General features: G+C 49.3%; 3 protein-coding genes across 5 annotated transcripts in view; 1 reads left to right on the top strand and 2 right to left on the bottom strand.

Annotated features, from left to right (window-relative positions):
- Positions 1-14,643, bottom strand: part of PNPLA7 (patatin like phospholipase domain containing 7) — a 72,992-nt gene extending 58,349 nt beyond the window's left edge. For both annotated transcript variants that reach the window (XM_063316329.1, XM_063316330.1), the window contains exons 1-11: positions 14,521-14,643; positions 11,566-11,640; positions 10,016-10,103; positions 8,779-8,861; positions 6,538-6,626; positions 5,048-5,188; positions 4,117-4,276; positions 3,596-3,676; positions 1,908-2,036; positions 926-1,006; positions 339-480 (exon numbers count right to left, since the gene is read on the bottom strand). In XM_063316329.1, coding sequence (XP_063172399.1) covers positions 339-480; positions 926-1,006; positions 1,908-2,036; positions 3,596-3,676; positions 4,117-4,276; positions 5,048-5,188; positions 6,538-6,626; positions 8,779-8,861; positions 10,016-10,103; positions 11,566-11,640; positions 14,521-14,556 — 1,105 coding nt within the window. In that variant the 5' untranslated portion in view covers positions 14,557-14,643. The remainder of the gene's footprint in view (positions 1-338; positions 481-925; positions 1,007-1,907; positions 2,037-3,595; positions 3,677-4,116; positions 4,277-5,047; positions 5,189-6,537; positions 6,627-8,778; positions 8,862-10,015; positions 10,104-11,565; positions 11,641-14,520) is intronic.
- A 797-nt stretch (positions 14,644-15,440) lies between these two features.
- MRPL41 (mitochondrial ribosomal protein L41) lies at positions 15,441-16,093 on the top strand. The gene has a single exon (XM_063316008.1). The coding sequence runs from the start codon at positions 15,477-15,479 to the stop codon at positions 15,882-15,884; it is 408 nt and encodes a 135-aa protein (XP_063172078.1). The 5' UTR covers positions 15,441-15,476; the 3' UTR covers positions 15,885-16,093.
- A 788-nt stretch (positions 16,094-16,881) lies between these two features.
- DPH7 (diphthamide biosynthesis 7) lies at positions 16,882-24,864 on the bottom strand. 2 transcript variants are annotated; one of them, XM_063316006.1, is made up of 10 exons: positions 24,778-24,864; positions 23,363-23,520; positions 22,933-23,072; positions 22,445-22,532; positions 21,817-21,908; positions 20,529-20,695; positions 18,964-19,036; positions 18,800-18,865; positions 18,063-18,235; positions 16,882-17,667 (listed from the first exon to the last, which is right to left on the bottom strand). In XM_063316006.1, the coding sequence occupies exons 2-10, from the start codon at positions 23,501-23,503 to the stop codon at positions 17,222-17,224; spliced, it is 1,386 nt and encodes a 461-aa protein (XP_063172076.1). In that variant the 5' UTR covers positions 23,504-23,520; positions 24,778-24,864; the 3' UTR covers positions 16,882-17,221. The 2 variants fall into 2 exon arrangements, with proteins under 2 accessions (XP_063172076.1, XP_063172077.1); XM_063316007.1 differs by having other exon boundaries at positions 16,882-17,664.
- Positions 24,865-25,935: the final 1,071 nt, after the last annotated feature.

Below are 25,935 nucleotides of genomic sequence, written 5' to 3'. Positions count from 1 at the left end.
AATGCACAAGAGCATGGTTAAAATAAATGGGAGCAAAGTGGAAGGAAGAAAGGAAGGAAGGAAGGAAGGAAGGAAGGAAGGAAGGAAGGAAGGAAGGAAGGAAGGAAGGAAGGAAGGAAGGAAGAAACAGCCCTCATGGCAAGTAGCCACAGATCAATTTATTCCAAAGTTCTCTCTGGCCCAGCTGTTAACTTCACCCATTGCAAAGAATCTTCTGTATTGCATTGGCACCCCCAATGTCAAACAGAAGCCTGATCAATGGGGTGCCTGTCTGAAATATATGGATTTTTTGCAGACGTGACCACTCAAGATTGCCCTGTGCAAAGGGAAAGGGTCACCTGTCTCCAAGGACGCGTGTCTCTCCAGCTTCTCGGCCCGTTCTTCCTCGGACAGGTTGGACAGCTGCCTTTTGACCACACGGCTGGTGTTTCCCCCAGAGGTGACGCTTGCGACCGAGACCAGAGGAATGGCCTGGCTCTCCTGGGAGGAGTAGGAGGCACAATGAAAATTGGGCCAGGAAGCATCATGGCCTGATGGGTAGCCACAGAGACCCCAAAGCTGCGCCCCAGCACTCCACGCTCCCCACAGCTAACAAAGGTTCTAATATAACCATCCCCTGGCTTTGGCTGTGCATTCGTAAGAGCAGACATGTCCAAAAGCCCACTAGGCCAGGAGCAGGCGAATTGTTCCAGTCTGCAGGACAGACCGGGATGCAACAGGACTGTGGCTACTTTTTCCCTTGCGATGGCTTCATCTATATTTTGCATCTTTAGGGCTGGGGGATAAAAGAAGCAAGAGGATTTTGGCAGCACTATCTGGAAGGGCCGTGAAACTGGGGCTCCCCCAGTCTGCAGCCGTTGGGCCAATCTCAGTCCATGAGAAGTTCCCCAAACTCCATGGGTATCCACCACCAGGTTTCACTTACAGAACTGAAGAGTTCAGTGGTCAGTCCCAGGTAGTTGTGTAAAGCTAGGAAGGTCACCCTCTGCAGCCTCACCATGATGATCTATGGAGAGAAAAGAGAAGGGATGGTTTCTACACTTTATCGTCACTTTCACCGTGCCCCTCCTTGGGAGAGGTGCTGTGTGAATTCTTCCATTAAAAAGAAAATCAGGCTGGAATCAAACAGAAGCCCCCTTTAACAGGGTTTGTTTTAGGAAGAAAAAAGCAGGTCAAGAACCACTAATGATTTGCATCTCTCTGCAGGGGAAAAGGGCAGCCGAGGAGCCAGGCATGCCTGCTAGATCTTGCGAGGACGGGGCTGGTCGGGATACAATAACGGAAGCTTTTTTGCAACAGGGGAACTCCCAAGATCCTACAAGATGGACCATGGTGGGAAAAACTTCCAAGAAGTGCAGTGTGCCCACAACTAAATAAAAGCTGCTGTTCATTTTGGCATCGCTTCAAGCCGTTAAGCTGCCCTAGGTAGACCAGACCAGGAAATCAACTCCATAGGAAGGCTAAAACTATATTGAGATTGGCTATCATAACAGCATCTTGCAAGTCTGATTGCGCTGGACCTCCCCCCCTTCTTATACTCATGTGAATTAAGGAGGTGTCTGTCTGGGCTGCTTCCAAATGTTATCTTGTTCTGGACCTAAAAAATGCTTCATCCCCTTTTGCCCAGGCAACGGATCCTGCACCTCTCCATCAAGGTCACCTTCCTTTCTCTCTACAAGCCCCACTGAACCGGAGGTACGCACAAGTCATGGAAGAACCTGGGCATGAAAGCTCCCACAAGAGAGGTAACAAAGGGTTTATCTAGGACATGCTGTCCTATTCCACTACTCACTGGTCTGGTCTACCTCGGTGGCCCCACGGCGTTTCTACAAACCCTTCCGTCACCATTAAAGGTAGGAAGGCCCTTGTGCAAAACTTCCTCCGGAGGGGAATCAGCGCAGCCTCACCTGCACAACTCTCACAAGCGTCTCGGGATATTTCTGGAAGACGTCCTGGAACGCATTGGCTGGGAGACGCAGAATGGTCGACTGTGTCGCTGCTCGAGCCGAAACGGTTTTGTAGGGGGCAGGATGGCCCTATGGGGGGGGGGAAGAGACCCAAGACATTTTCATTTTTCCCCATGATAACTGCTGCTCAAATTCCAGCCACTGTCTGAACCCAACCCTTCCAAAGCATGAATCTAGAGCTATCCTAGTACTCAAGGAAAAGAAAAGGGAAGATTATGTTTGCAGATTGCTCCCTGGATTGAAACATTTAAGCCCCACCATGCCAAGTGTTACCCAGTTTGCTTTTGCGCTCATTCCCTGTTCCCACCATATAATTGCTGAAAGGGCACACGCCTCCCACCCAAAACCCACCCTGACTCCAAACACCTGAACCAAAAAAAGTTGCTCCCACCACTCATTTGTTTCCTCCCCCCCACCACCACCTGGGAAAAGTAAAAAAAATCACCCACCAGTTTCTGGACGGCCTAATTGCTATATTCTCGACTGGGTGATCAATTCTTAATTACAGGAGATAAAAAATAATTGACTAAATAGAGCCAGCCCAGGCATGAGCTGGCAAGGCTTAAATGCGAGCCCTGGCAGGGAAAGAGAAAGAAAGCCACGGGATTTCTGTAGATTGTGGAAGGCTTTGAACTCAGACCCACCAGGCAGGCACTTTGGCTGTGTAACCGAGCCTTAGGAGTACTCGCCTATGGTGAGCTAAAAATGACTCTAGGTGAACAGCTAAGGGAAATGAAAAATGAAAAATAAAGCAAGTATTTCTTTCCCCTTTTCAGGCTGCCATTTTAGAGCAGGGTTCTTGGCTAAAAATTCAAACATGGTAGACAGCATCCTTGTAAGAGCTGAGACTCCATGCTTACAGGCAATATACCTCTGAATGTTAACTGCTGCTGGTGGGGTGGGAGGGGAAGGGAGGCGACCCTATGAGATCTGCATGAATCCATGCTGGTCACATGGAAAGTGAGCTGGGGCGTCCTTGGTGCTCTCCTGGCCGGGTTGTTGGCTTGCAGACATTTCATTGCCTGACTAGACAACACCTTCAGTGCTGAAGATGTCACCTAGTCGGGCAATGAAATGTCTGCAAGAAATCAACAAGGCTCAGAGAGCACCCAGGACTCCACAGTTCAGCCCTGAGCTACAGATACCCTCTTCTATCGCAAGCTGAAATGCTGGAGAAAATAGGCTGACTGCCTGATGCAGTCAAAGTCAGTCCTCGGTTTTAGAGCGCAGAAGCACCTTAAAGATCAGACTGTAATCTTCACTGAGTTTGTGGGTGTTTCCAAATGTGATTATCGTCAGCCACCTAGAGTGGCTGGCACGGAAATAGGCATGATACTCAAATAAATCTCGCTGGCTTTCTCCTCCAGAAACCAGAACAAGTCCTGATCTTAGGACCTGCCCAGCACCTGAAGGGACGTCTGAGGCTGTTGAGGTTAGATGCCAAGGCAAAAAGCAGGCATCCAGTTTGCGGCATCCCTACCAGGTCAAGCCAGCTCTCTGCTCAGACACCTCCATATTACTGCCCCTGCTTCCTTCAGTGAAGCCCTGCCCAGTTATCCAGACCAAATCATAGGGGCAGAGCGCCATCTGGAAAGCCGAGAGGGAGCCCAACGGGCCGTGGGCCTCACCGTGATGACGTCCAGAATGCTGAGAAGGCTGTGCACGCTGTCTCCGGCCAAGACTTCCTTTACCACCATCTCTGTGCCATCCTGGGGGAAAGTGAGCAAAGGAAGACACTCCGGTTGCATGGTTAAAGTCGTGGCAACGATATGGGCAAACCAGGGTTGGTTGAACAGCCAGAACGGCCCGGGCTGTCCCACAAACCTGGTTTATAAAGGAGAACGGCTGGGTTCACGCAGCACGCCAAGCCAAACCCAAACCGTGTTATGGCTTGAGGTAGAGCGTGAACTTACATTTCTTCTCCTTCTGATTGGAACGGCAGGGGTGGGGAGAGAATGGGGAGAGCCCCTGTGAAGAGGCTGATGGTCGGCTCTTTGTGACTGTCAGACAAATATTCTACTTCAAATGTTTTCTTTCCTGGGAGCCTGAAGAAGTGGCCCCAGGTTGACCTTCCTTGACCTGTGCCCCCTTCTGAGGCCTGCGGGGGCAAAGGCCTGTCCTTCCTATGCCCACACAGAATGATCCTCACGCTTTCTTGAATGCAGACTTCCAATTTCCCGTCCTGCACGACGTAGATGCTGTTGTCCAGCTGTCCCGGCCGGAAGATATATTCCCCTTCGTGCAGCTGCACGAAGACCATGTGCTTGCACAGCTCCAGGAAGAGGGGCTTCTCAAAGTGACCCAGGACCCTGGGGGAACAGGGGAGGGGGGAAGAGTTTGTAAAACGGGCAGACAGAGAGCCGAACGGAGGAACGAAAGAGGCTGAACCAGGGCTTTGCCTCCGTGTGAGCCAAGCCAACGGGTCAACCTGGAGGGTCCATCTGTGTGCCTGAGAAATGTCCCCTGACAGGGTGACCAGGAGCAAGTGAGATTAGGAATCCTGATGTCAGCCTTCCCAGGTGGACCAGACAGGAAACACGACCAGGCGGGCCAATTCTACTTCATTGTAAGGCTACGTTAACAGAACCTTGCAAGTCTGAAAATGTGTATTTCCTGCTGTCTCCTTTACAGCCCAGGAAACTAGGGAGGGTCCCTTCTGAGCCTCTTTCTCCACCCATTAAGCAGCTCTGGGCTATGCCCTCTCTTATCTGACCATTCCCTTGGCAGTGTCTCTTCGCCCTGCCTCCCAGGTCATTCCCACATACCATTACAAAGCTCTTCTCACCTCCTCTCCTTTTACTCTCTGGAAAACCAGGGAGGGTCCCTTCTGAGCCTCTTTCTCCACCCATTATGCAGTTGTGGGCTCTGCCGCCTCTTATCCTAGGCATCTCTTCACCCCGTTCCTCAAGGCCTTTCTCACACACCATTGCATTATTTTGCCCTCTCCCTTCACAGCAACGTCGTAATTTCCGTCTCTCCGTAGCCTACCCTTTCTAATCTTCAAACCCATAAATCCCAAGTTCGTTTTTCTCCTTTTTCCAGCGAAAAGCCAATCAGGGGTTTCCAGTCCCTGACCCTACCTGACGTTCTTGAGCATGTAAAGGACTTCCGAAGGCAGGTGGGAGCTCTTGACATCAAACTCCGTTAAATCGGGCTCCAGCAGAGAGGGGGGCGGGTCCTTTGGCTGCAAGGTGGGGGATTCCTTCTTGAAGCGCAGGATCCTGCAAGGAAGGCCAAAGAACCGGTGTGCTCCCTCATAGGCTCTGTGAAGGATCCAGCATCCTCTGTCCTCAGCTACTCCACCTTGCCCTTCAGCATCCCAGCTTGGTTTCAAATCTCGCTGAAGCGCAGTCCCCCATGGCCCACTGGCCTGGGTCACGCCTGCTCTAGGCCTGATCTGTCCTGCCTCTTCGCTGCTTCTGAGGTAGTAATTTGGGGCACTCATTGTCACCCTCAGAACTGAATGAAGCTGCTAGTCATGAAATCTTGAGGAAGGGACCACCCAACACTCAGAAGCTGCGTACAGAGGATCCAGCAGAGAAGGAACCTTCAACCTCAAGAGCTACGTTACAAAGATGGAAGCAGGCCGGTGTGTCCCAAACAAAGTACAGGTAGTCCTCGCTTAACGACCACAATTCAGACCGGCATTTTGGTTGCTAAGCGAAAGTCGTCAAGCAAATCCGACCCTATTTTACGACCTTTTTTGTTGCGGCCGTTTTAAGTGAATCACGGCTGGTGTTAAGCGAACCAAGTGGTCGTTAAGCGAATCATGCGGTTCCCGGTTGATTTTCTTGCCAGAAACCAGCTGGGAAGGTCGAAAATGGTGATCATGTGACCGTGGGATGCTGAGACAGTCCTAAATGCGAACCGTTTGCCATGCGCCCAAATCATGATCAGATGACTGCGGGGACACTGCAATGGTTGTAAGTGTGAGGACTGGTCATAAGTCAGTTTTTTCAGCGCCGTTGTAAGTCTGAACTGTCACTAAAGGAACAGTTGTTAAGCAAGGACTGCCTGTACACCATACCAGAAAGGTCACCAAGAGAGCCAGAATCTTCCTTTCACCCCTCCCTTATACAGGGTTCTCCTCAGAGCCATATGTAGAGATAATCTGGGGCGGGGGGGTGAAGGCAGGGGCTTACTTAGCAATTTGCAGCGGGAAAGGTTTCTGATACCCATTGATTGAATTACAGCACACTTTATTACCTCCTAAGGATAATCTCTCAGGTCAATTGCTTATCCTGTAGGCTTAACACTCCTCTCCAGGGAACTATTAAGTTGTCTATAGCCAGGATTTTGTGCCAGCCAAATAACTCTCATCTATGAGTCCCCTGTGAGTGTCATCACATGACACGCTAATCATGGTTAACTTCACCGCGGGTTAGTCTATTCAGCTAATTTTCTGGGCTTGTACGACGTTCTGAGCCACTGCAGGGTTCGCACAACTGGGGCTTATTTGTGGTTCAGGGTGCTGTGTGAAGACAGCCTCTTCCTGACCTGGCTTTCTGCAGTTTACAGAGGAAGTTATATGCGGTGAGCTGCATGCCAGCAATTGCCCTGCGCCCCTCACCTCTTTGCCAGGGACAGAACTTTGGCCCTTTTCCGCATCCGCTGCCGGGGCACCGTGTTGCCGACCAGAGTGTTTGGCAGGGTCGTCACCTGGAAGGAAGAGTTCTCAGCACTGATCTTGAAGAAGAGCATTCAGGAGAAATGCACAAAGCCCTAGATTTGCCTGAGTGAAAACCACGCAACCCAATTCAATTAACGCACTGGCAAAGACGCCACACAACTGTAGGGAACAAAACGTACATAAAAGCTGAAATTTCAAAGACCGGTTGTTATGAGAAGTGTGGTCATCATTTGCAAACGTCATGCTGAACTTTAAAATTCATCTGCACCGTGAAAAGGCCACTGATCTACAATAAAACCATTTTCTTTTCTTTCTCATTTACCTGCAGGCTCTTGTACCCATTTCCCAAACATACACTCTATTTTAATGGGGGAAGAAAAACACAAGAGAAAGGGGAAGCAAATGGAGGAGGGAAAATAATTGATGGAAGGAGGGACTACCGCATTGGTCAATGAACTAAGGATAAAGATACACTACGCTATTCAATAAATGGATTGTACAGCATAATATTATCCTTAGTCCATTAAGTTTGGTCTAGTGGTGAAGGCACCAGGCTAGAAAGCAGGAGACTGAGAGTTCTAGTCCCGCCTTAGGCATGCAAGTCGGCTGGGGGACCTTGGGCCAGTCCCTCCCTCTCAGCCCAAGAGCCAATCAGGCGTGGTAGGAGAGTTCTAGTCCCGCCTTAGGCATGCAAGTCGGCTGGGGGACCTTGGGCCAGTCCCTCCCTCTCAGCCCAAGAGCCAATCAGGCGTGGTAGGAGAGTTCTAGTCCCGCCTTAGGCATGCAAGCCGGCTGGGTGACCTTGGGCCAGTCCCTCCCTCTCAGCCCAAGAGCCAATCAGGCGTGGTAGGAGAGTTCTAGTCCCGCCTTAGGCACGAAAGCCGGCTGGGTGCCCTTGGGCCAGTCCCCCTCACTCTCAGCCCAACCCACCTCACAGGGTTGTGGTTGTGGGGAAAATAGGAGGAGGAAGGAGTATTAGGGATGTTCCCCGCCTTGAGTTATTTACAAAAATAATAAAGGCGGGATAAAAAAAAAATCTAAAAGAACCCACCAATTTGGTAGCCCTCCTCCCAACTTCATGCTTACTCAAGTGTTCCCTCTGGGATACATCAGATCAAGGCCTCGGTGGATCAGCACATTCCTATCCATCATTCAACACCTGGAGCACATCCGGCATTGGAGAACAATTCTTTAAGTTCTCTGTATGAACTTTAATAGATGACATTTCCCTGGCAGGTTCAACCCCATGAGTTGTAAAACCAACACAGACACTTCAACAGCCAAGAGATCCTTGCCTGGAGTCAGAACAACCTCCTCCATACTGAAGTCACTGAAGCATAGTATGGAGACCCAGAGTAGATGTCCAGGGTAGAACTCCTAACCCATTTCCCAGCTTTGCTCATTTTTTAATTCTCCCCACAAGGGAAGAACCAGCGAAACACCACCAGAAGCACCTCAGAAGTTGGCAGGCAAGCACCCAAGCTTCACAACAGGGAGACTTAGGAGCTTCTAAGTCTCCATTCCTTTGCTACTCTTCCTTTCATCAGACCAGAGGCCGGGGAACTTAAAGGAAATCTCAGGAATGTATACAGGGATTCCACCTTTCCCAAGGATCTGTGGACACGTATCAGCAAATAATGTTGTCGGTTACTTTCCAACTCCTGTCCCCTCGTGGCTGTAGATCTAGAGTTAACTTTGATGCTTTCCCCAGGGCAGCTGAGGCCCTGAACAGGCGGAAACCCAGTTGTCTTTTCCCATTTGGAGGACCTTCAGAAAAACACCTGATAGGGCCATCCGCTGTTTGCAAAGCTATTAATAGCAGCGGGCAGCGAGCAAAGGCCAATTAGTCATACAGAGGACGCCTACGCCCAAATCGTCCCACATTTTACCCCCAGGGTAAACTAAGTCCAGAAGCAAAGTTAAACTTCAACCAAGGGAGAATTTGGACCAAGGCCATCATTTGTTGAACAAGCCACGATGGCCTTATATGCCCAACACAGACCACCTCTGGGAGTTCACAAACGGCAGGGCTCATCTCAGCAACAACGAAGCCCAGGACAGTTCAGAGCAGTATTTCTCAAGCTCAGTGACTTTAAGACGTGTGGACTTCAACCCCCAGAATTCCCCAGCCAGTCCGCCTAAGCTCACGGCTGACCTCCGCTCGGCCCCGGGGAGCCTCACCTTCCGCATGATCTTGCGCCCATAGAACATCACTTTGTCTCTCTTGCGAAATCTGTACTGGGGCATTTGTGCCTGAGATTGCTCTGAAAGACAAAAGAGAACTCATCACCTTGGCCCCCATCTTCCCAAAGCCCACGAATAGTCCGTTTTTAAGTAGTACGAACAATGCGGACAGAGCAACGGTAGGCCGAAGTATTCTGCCTAGACTTCTCATTTTGGTCAGATGGCTGCAGACCCGTTTACGATAAGCGCCAGGACAACCCCCAGGATGTGACGGTAGAGAGGCTGGCTCAGGGCCAAAACCCTTCACGGGGGTCTCCTTGCTATAAGCACTGCCCCGTTGCTTCTCCTTCACTAGGGCCTCCCATCCACAAAGGTGACAAGGAGTGAAGTAGCAGCAGAGAAAGCTACTCTGTCCCTTCGCTCTGGCCACGGCTCACGAGCAGTGGATGCACCCAGCAGAATCCCTGTTGAGAGGCGGGCCTTGTATAAGCAGCCTTGTGTAAGCATGCCCTACAAGGCCCAGCCCTGATGGGGCTCCTATTGCAGGCTCCTACTTTAGACCACATTAACCTCAAGGATCCTGACCACATTTCCAGAGCTGCTTCTGAGCGCCTTGAAGGGATCAGGCTGACAAAACCAGGGACTTCTTAGCAACTCTGCAAACTCCTTTCCAAGACGTTCGCTCCACTCCTCTTCCAAAGATGCGACCAGAGTAAGCGCATTTTGGAGACCTCTCCCATCATAAGGACCCTAAACTGCAGCCCGGGCCAAGAAACCGCGCCTGTTCCCTGCGAGCCGCAGAGTATTCGCCATGCAAAATCAATCGCTAGATTTCACTGCAAGCCAGTCAACGGTAAAAAGACTTCGGAAACCCCGGCTTCTGTAAAGGTGTGCGACAGTTTGGACTAACCTCTTGGCGTTTAATACTGCTTCTTTCCACGTGCCATTTTAGTTTTCTACCCGCTCTAAAAACCCCAAGGCAGTGCAGGCAAAAGAGCAGGCTAGATAACGCCGCAAAAGGAAAAGGATTAGCTTCAGGTTTGTTAAAGCTTTGTTATGGCCTTCCTAAAAGGGGATGCTAGGAAGGCAAGGCTATTTCCCGCAGGCTGAGAAACCTGGCTCAACCGACTCTCAGAGCTCGAGCCCTTCCACCGCCGAGCCATGCTAGAAAGACCTCCGTTCAACGATGTTACACAGACCCAGGGAGGCGTTCACGCCAAGCGATCGAACTTACTCGACTGCTTCACCTTCTTGTAAACAAAATACACAATGATTCCAATCAGCGATAGGGCTACAGCTGCACCAATGGCTATCCCAGTTAACTGTGGGCAGAAGCGAGACAAAAAAGGCATCATTAAGCAAACCTAAATATGCCCCAAGCATTATTCCTGTATTATGTACTGGGAATATAGTACGTGAGACAGCTAGTCCTCGACTTACGACCATTCATTTACGACCGTTCAAAGTTATGATGGTGCTGAAAAAAGTGACTCGCAACCAGTCCTCGCACTTACGACCATCACAGCATCCCTGCAGTCACGTGACCAAAATTCAGGTGCTTGGCAACTGGCTTGCACTTATGAAGGTTGCAGCGTTCCAGGGTCACGTGATCGCTATTTACGACCTTCCCAGCCGGCTTCCAACAAGCAGTCAATGTGGGAAGCCGGATTCGCTTAACAACCATGGCAAAAAGGTCATAAAATAGTGTGTGACTCACTTAATGACCGCCTTGCTTAGCAATGGAAGTTAGTCCCAATTGTGGTCATAAGTTGAGGATTACCTGTATAGGAATAATAAATACAGATGGCCCAGTCCTTGCCAATGGCTTGTCTGAACCAATATTTGAGCTTCCATCAGTAGCCTCTACTCTGACAGAGAAAGAGGGACAGCATCAGGATCTTTTGCACCTGCATTCACCCACTTGCATCTGCTTCCATTCAGTCTCTTTTCAAGTTTGTCTTTTCTCTTTATGGCTATTTCAGAAATGGCAACCTGGGGTATTGATAAAATCCCTTCCCAATCACTGTTTCAGGTGGCATATCTCAAGATGATCTGCATGTTTTAGCCAGGTATAAGGTCTAAGCATTGACATTTCCTGCTTTGTTCATTTCTCTTTTGTTAGATTTGTTTCCCCCCACTCCCCTCCTTATCTTATCCAGGGATCAGCTTTATCTGCACTGTTCCCTGTTTGTAGCTGACCATTCAGAAGTGTAGCTTCAGGGTTTATTTTAAAATAGAAAGGCACAAATTGCCTTGTTGCATTCATTGCGGGCAACTGTGCTGTGGCTATTCAGTTAGTTTAATAAGCTCCTAACCTGGAACGGAAGGACCACCAAGAACCATCCTTCAATGCTACAAATCTGAGCCAGGGGAAACCAAGCATCTTTACCTCTTCCAATCAGCAAACATTTCTTACGAATTCATCATCACCTCAGTTCCCAACTTAGAGCAAGGGATTCTCTTTCTTCTTATGCTAAGTTTTGGAAGCCCCCACTATTCTCTTTACAGAAAGTAGCGAAGTCTTGGTGACTCCCAATTTTGGTTGGCTACCAAGGCTAACCAGAATGTCCAGATTCCTGTGCCAAATTAATAAACTGCAATTCTCAGTTGCAGACTCAGAATGACTAATCAAAGAAAACCAACACCACCATCACTTTAAAAACACTTATTATAGCCATAATCCTTATTTTGGTTAGAAAGGGAGGAAACTAGGACAGCGAATTGGCAAGCAGCTTCCTTCTTTGCAGAGGTATCTAAATTAGAGCACTTAGTCTCAAATATTACCATAGTCGTCTGAATCCTGTCTTCTACAAATTGGAGGACTCGTGTTCTTAAGTCGGAACTTGTTAAGAGGCTGACCTAAAGGATGAAAACACCAAAGGCATAATATGTATTGAAGGGAACCAACATTTTCTCCCCAGAGACTTAGACAAGACTTTGTACCTTTTTAAACTGACTTAAACTCTGGAGTGGAAGCAGATGAAAGATTCTCCTAAAGAGAATCACCTAGGACCATCTTCCCAGCAAATGATTTTAATATCAGGTTCAAACCCTCTGCTGATGGTTTCTTCATCGCATTAAAATGTTGTAAGAAAAACAGAAATCTTCTTCCCAAAATGCTGCAGCACCTCTCTCACTCTGAAGAATTTGGACAGTTTGAAATAAATTGTACCTGTGTTATGACTGATCTATGCCAAGATTGCCTTACGCAGAAGTGGGAGAGAATTCATTCTTCAAACGGACAGCTTGGCATTCTGAAAAAATCTTGCTCCTTCCCTTGAAAGACTCAAAAAACTATTTTAGACCCACCCAAGGGTTTGGTAGTAATTAGCAATGCAAATACACACCCTTAACTTTCAAGGGCGGTGTGGTATTAAGAGCTGACTAACAACTAATGCCATCTAATGGTAGATAACAAGGGAACAGTTAATGTTCTGCCTTTAAGGCCCAAGTGGTTGAATAGCAGAATCGGCCAAGCATCTTATCATTATTTCTGTTTACAAATCAATATACACCACTACAGGAACACTATTAGCTCCAGAGAGAAACTCAGAAAACAGACATTCACATTTAGGTTTGCTAACTTGTATGTTTATTGTCAGTTCCCAAGTATGATTCATTTTAAACTGTCACCATTCCATTGTTGACAAAGGGCTTTACAAAACTCAAAAAGGGCCCTGCCCAGAGAGGGCTTCCATTGCAACCAAAGAACAGAAGGAAGATAACAGGAGGAGAAAAACAAAACAAAACAAAACCAGGCTACATAGAACCAGGGTGAAACAGGAGAGGGGGTTAGATACGCAATAATAGCAGTTAAAACCTATTTAGGCTTCATTGTTGAGCAGTACAGAAATTAGCAAACAGCGCCAGAGAATTCACAGCAAAAGTGTGTTTTGAATAAAGCAAACAAGTTACTCTGGAGGTTTATCCCAGGGATAAAGAACAGCAAGGAAGAAAAGGCAGAGTATCAATCAAAGAATATTGTAACAAAGATGTTTTTTTCCCCCCTGTATACATGTTAGCATTTTGGCAATCAAGCAAGAAGGACTAGACACAATGTTTCTGTTTAAAGTACTGTAACATATTTACTCCATCTGGAAACAAAGACATAAGGGCTGCCTAGAAAGAAAACATTTGCGGGGTTATCTCCAAATGGTGCTTGGGGGATGATAGTCCAGTGGAAGCAACAAGGGTAATTCTGTTACAAATAATGATGGAGGAATGTCTTCGTCAAGGAGAAAACTGGGGGGGGGGGGGGAAAGGAGATGGAAGAGATACGGGTCGTCTTTATTTTCCTTTTGCAATGCTCACCACGCAGCTCAAATCACTGCAAAGCAGTTGGCCTATGAGGGGGCAGTGCAGAAATAAACCACAGCACACACTTCCTGGGGATGGGGCAAGCGTCCGCCGAAGTTTCTACATGGCAAAGGTTTGCGGAAAGAATTAGAAAACAGACTCTGCTCTGCCAGCCACAGGCATCTTCCATACGGCTCCTAGACTCCATTATCCCCCTTTGCTTAGGCAAACCAGAGCAACCATCCTACTCAACATACATGCTTCTGCGGGGAAATTGAAGAGCGTTATGTAGCCGAGCTTAAAATTCTTGGCAAACCTGGAAAAGGATGTGGACTGAAATATAAACAAATACACACAAATAAAGGTCTGTAGGAATGCATCCAATACTGCATAGAAAACCAGAGAAAAGAGAAATAGAAAGAATTAAAGTGAGCAGGGCAAGTAAGTTTAGGCCTGGGTAACCTTTCATACGAAAACTATATTTGCTTAACATGTATCAGTGAATCACAGTTGACTTTTAGTGCAGTTTTCTCTCCTTGCACTATACATTCAAGCATAAATTTAATGTCCTGGACTGAGTCTGCAGAATGTAAGAGGCTAAAGTATGTCTGGCAAGTCTGCAAGAGAGAAAGATATGAACCCTGGATATCTTGGTCGGGATTTTTAAATTGCTGTTTTAACCTTCACACCACCCAGAGTCACTGCTAGAGAGGGGCAGCCAAAGAAACCACTTCCACACATTGATTATGTCAATTTCAGTTTCAGCAAGAGGTTTTCGACTCCTAGCGACCACAAAGATTTTCTCCGGGACAAATGAACGCAATCATATCCCTTCAACCAATAAATGCAATCAAATCACTCCAATAAATGCATGCAATCGTTAATAATATATAGCTTTGCAGGGCAATGGGCGTGTTTTTTTCCTTCCCATTTTATTTACGGTCCCAGACCCACAGAACGCAACTTCAAAACTTAAAAAGAGCGAGCCGCTCCTAAAAGTCCAATACAAATGTTAAAATACAGAGGAATTAAAAAAAAACCCACCCCAAATCTGAAATAATTCATAACCAGGAGAAAAAGAGAATGGGAATGTGCGAATGGGGACCCTGGCATTAAACCGTGTTTGCTTGAACCGGGATTGATCGGCTCAGCCACAACTGCCCCCTTGCCCACCACGCCCGGCATGGCCAACGAGGGACCTGCCAGACTGAAAAGGACTAGAAGCCACTCGTCCACCCCAACCCGGGGCTGGGAATCCTGGGAGTCGTAGTCCCAGCCCTTTGGGAGCGCTCCCCCCACCCCTGGCTGGACCAAGCCTTCTGGCTGGGAGGAATCCGCTCCATTCAACCCTAGGACCCCGGCGGGGGATTCTGGGAGTTGTAGTCCCGGCGTCTCGGCTGCCCTAGCGGCCCGGGGGAGCCCGGCGCGGGAGAGGCGACCTACCTGGCGGGCGGAGGACGAGCCGTTCCCGTCCTCCATGGCGGGGAAGGAAGGAGGCGGCGGCGGCGGCGCTGCTAACGGCTGCCCCGCGGAGGGCGCCGCCACAGGTCAGAGGTCATCCTTCGGGCCGGGAGGGCGGGCTCCTCCTCTATGTCACTTCCGCCCGTCGGGGCTGCCCTGGGGCGCCGTCTTCCGCCAGGTGGGGCCGCCGCGCCCATCCTCCCGGGCCAGGATGGGAGTGGTAGTCCAAGCCTGGAGGGCGACGGGTGGGGCAGGCAGGAGCAGCTCCTAAATAGGCAACGCTCTAATTAATCATAATAATAGGGGACTAGGAATCATACTCTTAATGAGACTGATGGGGCAGGCAGACCAGGCACTTGGTTTCCTCGACCTCCAGGCGGGGGGGGGGCAATTCCCAGAATTCCCAGAATTCCCCAGCCCGCCTAGTCATTCCTGGGACCATCTGGAAATTGCCCGAGCTGGTCGACCTCGCCGGGTTGTTGTGCTGCTCCTCCCAACGTGGAGCATTCTAAGTGCGCCGAGGACTCCCATAATCCACACCCAGCAGTGGGCTGGTCGCTGCAGTCCTGCAGTCCCATTATAGGGGCACCGCATGGGGGTGGGCTAGCGCTCCAGAGGACCAAGTGGCCACCCTTCTCCGCGGCAGCTGCCCCGTTCTTCACTTTTTGCTAGCTCTACGGTCACGGCTTCTCGAAGCCGAGCGGGGGAAACCCAACGGAAAGCCCGCAACCAATCAGGACGCAGAGGGTTCCGCCGCCCTGGCCAATCATCGACCCAGTCATAGCCCCGCCTCTTAGAACCGATTGGTCCGAGATCTGTCCTATCAAAGCAGGGGTGGAGTATGGGAGCCGCTGATTGGCGGCACGCCGCAGAGGCCCAATCACAGCCGGCGGTGTTGAGGGGCGGCGCTGGGGCGGCCGAGGCGGCCGAGCTTCGCCATGGGGCTCCTGGGCGAGGTGACGCGAGGCCTGGTCCGCGGCGCCGACCGCATGGCGGCCTGGACGAGCAAGCGGGGCCCGAGGACCTTCTTCAAGAGCCGCGGCTGCAAGGTCTTCGGCCACATCACCGCCAGCCGCAAGTTCCGCCTGGTGCGCGACCAGGTGCCGGTGCTGGTGGTGCCGGACCTGACCGGGTTCAAGCTGAAGCCCTACGTCTCCTACCGGGCGCCCGCGGGCAGCGAGCCGGCCCTCAGCGCCCGCGCCCTCTTCCAGCAGACCGCCGCGCCGCTGATCGAGAAGGACGTCAAGGACCGCACCTTCGACCCGGCCGCCCTGGAGAAATACGGCTTCGAGCCCAGCCAGGAGCACAAGCTGTTCCAGCTCTTCCCCAAGAACTTCGTGCGCTAGCAGGCGGCGGGAGGAAGGAAGGAAAAGAGGAGAAACAGCCCGCCCGCACCAGTGGGGACAAATCGCCCGCCAGGATTGCGGGTTTATTGAAGGCTTTCGAACTCAGGATCTCAATGAGGAGGGGGAAAAGACCCTCTCTCTCCAAAGAAGACTCTTCCAATTGATCATTTTGGGGGTTTGGGGAGAATAAAGAGGTTGCAGATATTACACCTCCCTGTCTGGGGAGCATTGATGTTTTGGCTTTGAAACTGGGCTTTCTGCCCCCCAATATCTTCAAAATATGCATTTCTCTCTGGAGTTGTTGGTGGCATCTGTTCAAAGAAAAATGCCTGGGAAGGGACCTCGCAGGGGTGGGAAAATGTGGGTTCCTAAAAAGGATGGGTTGTGTGTGGTGCAGTTTTAAGGGGCGTGGGCACTGAAACTTAGTTGAGGGGGCTCCTGTTTTCTCTCGGTATTTGTGCCATTCTTACATCTCCAGGAACAACAAAATGATCCTTGTGATGAAAAGCAAAAAAAAGGAACAGGCATATGGTTGTTAAGAGCTCTCATATTTGGGGGGAAAGAACTGCCATTCTTAAACTTGGCTTTGTCTGTTCTTAGACATGCTTTCTTCTAATGATTCGATTGTTTAAAACTATCAAACCCTTACACAGATATGCTTTAGAAGTTGCAATTCTAGAAATTCTTACTGGAAACTATTATGACCATCTGAGGCCAGTTTTACAATAGTTAGTCTACCCTTAAGATATTATTCATTGTGGACTGTATGCTATATTTTTGTTCTTTGACCAGAATATATCCTGCCCTCAAAACATTTAAGCTTGGCTTGATGTAAGTGGATATATTCTTTGTTACCTACAAAGAGACACCCTCCTCCTCTAATTCGACAAATTAGATTGGCCCATCCCAAAGTAGTTTGTGAGGCAAGCATGTATGACCTTCAACACTTGTAACTCTGATATTCCACCAAAATTGGTTAAATAAAAAGGACCATGGATCTTATAAGACAAGCTACATTTTATTGTAAAAAGATCGAAAATATATTTTAGTCAAAAGATCTTCTTTACAGTGCCAATGAGCATGTTTGTATGAAAATGCCATAATTTGTGATACCTTAAATTATAAAGCAAAAAAGAACCAAGTCAGCAACGTAGCTCTGAAATGCCTGTGGAGCATTCAAAACTCAGCTACTGGAGGTCCCCAGCAGTAACATAAAACGTAACATAGGAGACAGAAGGCATTGTGAAAGTCATCGTTTCAGCATCTGTTTCTCCCCCTGCTGATAGAAAGAAAAAAGGCAAGGTGCACTGCGGCCTCCATCCACACCGACTGTGGGTTTAGGCCAGAGAGGAACTCTGGCTGACCTCCCACTTCCAAACATGCAGAACATTATCATAAAAAGAGCATGTTGCTAGGAGGCTGGTCTCCCTTTGGGCTTTGGCTGACTGAACATCATCATTTGCTTTGGTATCTGCAGCTTTTCCATCAGCAGGAGGCCCCTGCAGGTCCAAGGTACCTTCTGAAGCTTGGGATGGCGATGCAGGGGTTGGATCCTCCTCTTCCAGCAGCACGTCGAAGGTGGCCGTGGGGGATTCATAAATGATCTTGAGGTTCTGCACTTTCAGATCCTCCCTCCTGGCTCTTTGATCCATCTGAATTACCGGCATAGCCGTAGGCATCTCCAAAGGGTTGCTCGGGAGAAGCCTGGACCAATCAGCGCCATAAGCCAAGGAATTGTGCAAGGAGTAAGAGGAAAGAATGGTGCATTTCTCTTCGTTCTCTGCTAAGATGGAAAAAAAAAAACGGTTGTTACACCTGGAAATACTGGTATTCCTTAGTGGAATAATGGGGGTGGGGGGAGAGAAATGCTTAACCATTTCTTCCCCGGAGTTGGAGATGTGAGAGCTAAACCATCACGGCCTATAAGCCGTGTCTTAGGGATGAGCGTGGGGTGAGCCAAGCCCATTGTGATTTACCAAACAACGGTTAAGCTAACAACGATTGAGAATGCTGTGGAAACCCAGCCATTGTCTTACTCATGTGCTCCCAACTCCCAGAATTCTTAGCCAGAGTCCTGCTGGCTGGGGAAATCGACCAGTTAAAACCCACCTATTTGGAAATTAGTGACAGCTCCAATAAGCCGAGCTGTGGGTCGCTTCCCAACGCCAAAACACTCACCTAAACTGCTCTGGCAATTGAGGATTACGAAGCCACTGTGCATGCAGGCAGCTAGCAGTAAGTACTCCTGGGATGGATGCCATTTCAACCGCCAGACCCCACCTTGCACGTGGGTGTCAGCCAAGGGCTGCTGCATCCTCCTGGTGTCCCACAGAAGCACGTGTTCATCGTAGCTGCAGAAACACACTTAGAAGTCTTCCTCCTCCCTCCCCAAAGGCACAGAGCTTTCACATGTTCATAGCTGATTTTTTTCCTCCTCTACAAGGCTCCTCACTATATCACAGTCAGGCAGAGGGGGCATGCTGTGGACCCCGTCCGCAAGAGAATTCTATCTGGCGGGGTCCAGGAGGCGGGCCTTCTCTGCAGCAGCTCCCGCCCTCTGGAACTTCCTTCCCCCGGAAGTGAGGTTAGGCCCCTCCCTCCTGGACTTCAGGAAATGGCTGAAGACCTGGTTTTGCCACCAGGCTTGGAGTGGGGAGAGGAAGAGCCATTCTTGGGGCTGGTTGGTTCCCTAGTCCTGCCGGAACCGGTCCTGTCCCCTTCGGGTGGAATTAGATCGGCTATCACTTGGATTTTATTACATTTTATACTTTATTGATATTGTTCTGATTTTATTGAATTGTAAGCTGTTTTACTGTGGACTGCCCAGGCGGTAGTACAAATATGATAAATCAATAAATCAATCTCCAGTGAGCAGGTAACTCCTGGAAGCAATCCCATCTGCTTCGGAGACTCACCTTCCGGTAGCCAGCAGATTTTCCCGCAGCGGGTGGCTTTGAATGCTGCAGACTCCCATGGAGTGCCTGGAATGGAACCCACATCAAAAGAAGGCTGCTCAGGCCACCCCTTTACGGGCACAAGAGAGGAGCGGCAGGCTCTTTTCAGGGATTCTGTTACTTACCGCTCGCTCGTGAAGAGAGGAAGTCTTGAGCTGCTCCGGGTATCCCAGCCCTGTAGTTTGCAATCATCTCCACCTGGGATCAGGGCAGAGAAGACCAGGGAAGTTGGTTGCTGACATGATTCAGTTGTCTTTAGGAAGGCAAAAGTGGGAGATTTTTTTTTCTGAACGGCAGGACGTGATTAGCAGCTGCAGGCTTCGCTGCTAGCCCACGGGAAGGTTTTCACACGTGTAACATTACGGTCCGGAGAGTGGGGGAAGCAATCCATCCTCTGTCTTCCCTACCATAATGGGAAGAAGGAATGGCCTGGAGGGACAGGAGGAAGAGCGGCTGCCTAAACTTGGGTCAGATAAAAGAGAACTGAGTCCAGGGCAGAGCTGCAATCCGAGAAAGCGTCTCAGACAAAACCCTCCCTAGTTCTCATGAAGATGGAGGGAGGGAAGAGGGGAAGCGCATTCAGACTTGCAAAATATTGTAACTTTATAATAAAAGTAGCATTCGCATTCATAACTCTGGCATCCTAGTTTGGTCTACCTTGAAGGTCTGACTCATCTATCTATCTATCTATCTATCTATCTATCTATCTATCTATCATCTATCTATCTATCTATCTATCTATCTATCTATCTATCATCTATCTATCTATCATCTATCTATCTATCATCTATCTATCTATCTATCTATCTATCTATCTATCTATCTATCTAATCTATCTATCGAGTCAGACCTTCAAGGTAGACCAGACTAGGATGCTAGAGTTATGAATGCTAATGCTACTTTCATTATAAAGTTACAGTAACAGAATCTATCTATCTGTCATGAGCAAAATGAATAACCTTGAGGAACAGGAGGAATATCTGCAACCAAGACAAGAGTCAGATAAGAGAAATCTGAGTCCAGGGCAGAGCTGCAATCCGAGAAAGCGTCTCAGACAAAACCCTCCCTAGTTCTCACGAAGATGGAGGGAGGGAAGAGGGGAAGCACATTCAGACTTGCAAAATATTGTAACTTTGTAAGAGTAGTACTAGTGTTCATTAATTTGCTTTCCTTGAAGGGCTGGCATCTATTAACAGACTTGCAGAGGTATTAATTGGCCACCAATGGTAGACTTTCCCATCACAGACTGTAAGCAGTATGAGAAATACACAAAGACAGAACACAGCCAGGTCTCCAAAGCCAGTCCTGACCCTGGTGTCATGAGTAAGGATGGCGAGCAGGGGGCTCCCATCCAGGCTGTCAAGCGCATGCGTAGCACTGAGGAATTGGGCAGCCATTCAAAGAGACACAGATCGGGACTGCCTTAACCTTTGGGGTTTATATGGCTGGGTTTTTCCCACGCTTCTTCAGTTTGTTAGGATTACTGTTATGTATGAGCAATAAAACATTAGAGAACAGTTCCCTGTCTCAGAGTGTTTCCTGGGAGTCAGGACAGTTGGGTTCACACATCGCTCTGAACCTAGTCACTCTGGTTAGTAAACAGTGGTTCCCGTTCAACCTATCCATGGCCCGTTCCGTTTGTGCCAGCCTACCAGAGACTCTTGCAGTTGCTCGAAGGGCAGAAGCACACCTGAGTACACAATGTGTGTATTCCAGTAGTTGAACGCAGCAACCCAGGCTTCAAAGTCATGTCCCTTCCACTGTTCCAAGATGTGCACTGAAGAACCAGATTCATCCACAGACAGCAAAGTCACTCTCCCTTTGGAATCGCTGCTGACCAGTCGCAGGGGGTGGCCGCTGCAGAAGTGGTGTAAAATAGTTGTTATTTTTTTTTTAAAAGACAACTTGTTTACTAGAGAAGCAGGAATCAACACAATCAGTCTTGGTTTAGCGACCACAATTGGGACCAGCAACTCGGTCATTAAGCAAAGCAGTCGCTAAGTGAAGCCACAACTGTGCTTACGATCTTACTCCAGCTTTCCTTTGCAAAGGTCATAATGCGAGGATTGGTCAGACAGTTACTTTTTCATCACCGTCATAACTGCAAATGGCCGCTGTATGAGGCAGTCACTAAACAAAGACGACCTGTGTCAGACAACCTGCCAAGTCTACAACTATTCAGCGTCTGTCAGAAGCAAGAACGCAAAGTTTAAAGCTCAGAGCGGGTTGGGCTGTGATGCTTCTAGGAAAGGAGAGCTTCAAGAGGTCCATGTTGGACAGGAATCAGTGCAAGCAAGCCATCTTCTCAGAAACTCAAGAGGGTTGGCAGGGGCCATTTGCAACACCCTGCCCAGTGCAGGAATCCGAATTCAATGTCCAACCTCTGCTTGAAGGTATCTCATGAAGGAGAGCCCAGGTGACAGTGAGATTTGGGAAGAACCGTGCATTTCATCTCCCTTCCCTCAAGAGACCCCTGTAGGCTTCTCAACAATGTCAGGAAATAGCAAGAAGACCCATTTGAGAAAGCTCCTAATTCATAAATACAGTTGTTCCCGGAAAGTTTGCTGCAATGCCTTGCACTCTTCATTCTGTCAGGGGCCAGACCAAATGCAAAACCAATGTTCACATCAATCGGATGGATGGCCATTGCACAGATCATGGTGCACAAAACCGTGAAGAAGAGAAGCCCATGCCACCAACACTTAGGGTGCTGTTTTCTACAGTTCTCCATTGGACTGGGGTGCCAAGCAAAATGGCACAGCTGGAAATTCAGTTCAGTGGAGAACCCAGGTATTAATTGATCTCTCGAAGTAGACTTGGCCACCACTGCCATACCCCGGCCTTCACCAGCCTGATGCTCTGCAGATGAGCTGGAGTGACAACGCTCCAAATTCTCCGCATGTTGCTGGGAAGAGCAACGGCCAATTTGGCTGGATTAGGTTGGCTTATCTCCACCTGCTGGACCATCAAGTGCTTACTGCTGCTCTCGTCCCGTGGACCAGTCCAACGACAAAGCAAGGCACTCATCTCCTAGGTCAACACTGCACAGCGGCTGAAGTCTGCAGCTCTTCTACTGAAGAAAAAAGGGGGCTGATCAGATAGCTCAAAGCAGACCTTTCTCCAATACCAGTTATGAAGCCCGCCCAGATCACTGTGTAGATGCGATTTCTTTGGTCAAGAAAGCATGGACGCCCAATTTCAGTGACCACAGCCAAAAGGGGAATATTTTCTTAGACAGCAAGTCTTAGACAAACTTCCTAGAAAATAAGCTCCACTGAACAAGTGTTGTTTGTGAGAAGACCCGCACAATTGTCCATCCCATCACCCTTGATACCTGTTTGAATTTTTGAAGTACAAAGGCGGTCCAAATCTCTACTAGTCTTTTTTATGAACTCTTCTTAGGCACCCATCTCTTCCTTGCCTCTCTCACCCAATTCCCTTCTCTTTGACTATTTTGCATTTAAACAGTGTTTCATTGGCTCCACATTGGAAGAATCCCAACTGATCTTTCACCTTCCAGAGTGCAAAGACCACACTGATAAAGCCAGCCCAAGCATCTACAAAATGGGCTTAAGTGGTCTATGGATCTCCCCACAAAACACCTACCTCACTTCCCATCAAGCGGGCAAGCTTCACCACTCCCTTGGCATTTGCAATGCCTAAAACAGGATGTCCTGCAATGGGAATGTGGCACCTTGAAGAGGAAGAGATGGGAAACACATCAGCAGGGCCCCGAGGGAAAAATTAATGTCTCTCCCTCAGCCTTTTTGAAAGGAAGAACATCTTGTTTCCAGCTTGACCCATCCCAGGCCCTGAGTACAGTAACTATGACCCTGACTGAAAAGATTGAAAAAGCATGCTACCCATTTTACAGAGGGAAGAGCAAGTCAAAATCCCAGCTGGCCTTTCACCTTTTGGGGTACAAAGACCACACCGAGGTAGGCCTTCAGATCTGACACCTCATCCATCTGAAAGCCCCAACTTACTGTACTATGGGTAGATGTTTCCCGCAGAGAAAATAACCCTTCCCTAGCTTATCTAATTTCTCAATGAAGCAAAAACTTGCAAATGCAACGGAGAAGCATCCATCCAACCATTTAATGTCCAATATAGCCACCATTTCCAGCCTCTGGATCTCTGTCAGTGGGGTGAAAATTTGATCTTCAAAGGAGTAGACGTAGAGACGTCCGAGACGGACGTGAGGTTCGCTGTCCTCACCACAGCTCTGGCCAGGCTGCACAGGAAGCAGAAGGAAAAGCCGTTAGCCAACTTCAGCCACCCACTTGAAGGGTCTGTCTGCCAAACTAGTCTACACCTTGCCCTTTTTCTGGAAGATGGAAACAGCAAAGGAAGAGCAAGATGGTGGTTTCTTCAACACGCTTCCAACAGGCAGGACACACTTGCCTGCTGGAACACACTTCTCACCGAGAGGAAGATCCCTGGTCATCTCTGCCTCAAACAATACCGTAAGTGCAAAACAGCTCCATATGTTTCCTCCAGCTCCAGGGAAAGGCTGTAGCTCACCTTGCAGTCCAGTTTCTTCAACTGGTAGGTGCCACATGCCAGGATGTTGTGCCAACCTTCCACAGGGCACCATTCCACCGTGTCCGCGCTATATTCAGTATCAACCACCTGCAAAGTTTGTATCTTGCACCTGAAAGCCATATCAGTGCGCGTTCATCCTGGGCTGGGGAGAGAAGGAGAAGGAACGAGAAAAAAGTGTTTATGGTTGATTCTGATTCCTATTATTATATGGAATCTCTTCAATAATCAGACCTCTCTGGGCAGATCACAACATTATCTAAAAAATCCTAAAGGCATGGGAAATAAAAATATAATAATAATAATAATAATAATAATAACAACAATAATAATAATAATAGCCTTCATCCAATGGGAGCAACCTCCCACACAGTTCCTGCACTCCATTTTTTTAGGAAGCAAATAATAACTAATAGTAATAGTAGTAATATCCTTGATCCAATAATAACAACCTCACACTGAGCTCCTGCACTCCATTTTTAGGGAGGAAATAATAATAGTAATAATTATAATAATAGCAAAAATAATATCCTTGAGCCAGTGAGAGTAACCTCTCATGCAGCTCCTGCACTCCCTTTCTTTTTCAGAAGGGAAATAATAGCAATAATAATAATACTATCCTTGGCCTGATAACAGCAACCTCCCGCTGACCACCTAAATAGTAATAATCATAATTAATATCCTTGATCCGATAAAAGCAACCTCCCATTGACTTCACACACTCAATAATAATAATAATGACATAAACCGGCCGTGGGGGTCCCAGCGATTAGCGGCCCACGGGGTGCCATACCAAAAAGCCTTGGACGGCCCTTAGAAAATCTGCGCACTGCCAAAACTTCCATCCGTCCATTCCAAAAGGCCACACTGCTTGGATCTGCACGTACTCTATGCCCAGACATTACACATTACGACATCCGAGGTTCCTGGGCAGAACTCAACGCGAACGAAGGCCAACGCCAGCTGAAGAACTGGCAGCTGCGATTTCACGCTGTGCATACCGCAATAATCGTAATTAATATCCTTGACCTGATAATAGCAACGTCCCACTGACCTCATGCGCTGCATAGTCGTGATAATGACAATAATCATACTGTAATAGCCGCGATCCAGCGAGGGCAGCCCCGCGCACGCTCCGTCTCGGTCCGGAGAGGCAAACCTGCTCACGTCCACCCTGCTGATCCAGCGCCAGCAGCCTCCCGCCCTCCTGCTCCGGGAAGGCCACCCAAACGGCGCCCCTGATCCCGCCGGGGACCCGCCGAGCACGGGGGCGCCAAAGGCGAGCCCCCCACTCCCTAAAGCGCCGCCGCCCCGGCAGCCCAGCCCCGCGCGGGAAGCCCCTGCGCCCCTCGCCGAGCGCGGCGACGGGCAGGCGAGGCCGGCCGCGCAGCACCTACCGGGCCGGGCCGGGCTTCCTCTCCTCGGTGCGGGCTGGGGAAGGGGGCGAGGCGAGGCGGGAGGCGGCGCGAGCGGGCGCGGCTCTTCCTCTCTCCGCCTTTCTCGCCCGGCAGCCCCGCTGCGCGGCGCTCCCTGGCCGCAGCAGGTGCCCCGGCAGGTGTGCGGCGGCCACGGCCCCGCCAGGTTTGGGGGGCGGGGGCACCGCCCCTTGGAGACCCCCCCCGGGGCAGCCGAGCCGCCCTGCGCCCTCCCGCCGCGCGCCGCCGAGGCAGGGGCAGCGCGCCCACCAGCGGTGCTTGGAGGACTACGGGTCCCAGCGGCTCCCGCCTGTTGGGCAAGCTGGCGGAGGCTGCCGGGAGTTGTAGTCCGCCAACCTTTGTCCGGCCGCCCCTTCCTCGCCCTTACGCTACGGTGCGTCCTTTTAGAGAAATGCAAAATCAATACCGGGGGCCGCGTAGCCCTGGGACAGGCACCCTCCAGCCGTTTCATGCTGCAACCCACACGACTTGGGGTCCCCACAGGCTGGGGGTGGAAGATATGGGACGCCCAACATCTGGAGGATGCTGCGCTGCCTTATAGGGCAGGAGAGGGTCAGTTTGAAGGAGGGAGGCTTTTTTTCCTGCACAGAAAAATGCCAGAAGGCTTTAAAGGCCGAAGTTCTGAAACGAGGGGCTCAGAACAAGAGTTTGGACTGCTGGTGGGTTCACCTGTTACTTGAACACACCTGAAGAAATGGTGGCTTTGATGTCCTCAAAGCAGATGTGCAAAACGCTACCTTGAGATATGCTGCACATCCCAGGGCAGTTGAATAATTTTTTTAAAAAAAAAACTAGATTTAGGGATAATTGAATAATTGCTTCTACCAGCAAATGGGTGGCATAGAAATGGTGGAATCTTATTTTTTCCAAGGATTCCTGGCATGGCCACTATCCAAGTCAGCCTTCTTCTGAGTGGAAATAGAAGGCTGTCTTCACACAGTAAGTGATCGTCTTTTAAGATGTTACAATTCACACAATATATTAAGCCATAATATAGTTGGTGACCCACGCCAGCTGGTTCACATGAAGCCAAGCCACAAAAAGGTAAGCTACGTTTTCACGTTGTGTGCCACATAAATTGGCCATCAGAGGGAGACCAGCAGGAATCCAGGAAGGAGA

This window comes from Candoia aspera, chromosome 16 (genome assembly GCF_035149785.1).
Source record: "Candoia aspera isolate rCanAsp1 chromosome 16, rCanAsp1.hap2, whole genome shotgun sequence".
Taxonomy (NCBI): domain Eukaryota; kingdom Metazoa; phylum Chordata; class Lepidosauria; order Squamata; family Boidae; genus Candoia; species Candoia aspera.
Note: the sequence above shows the minus strand (reverse complement) of the source record. Positions and strands in the feature narration are given on the sequence as shown.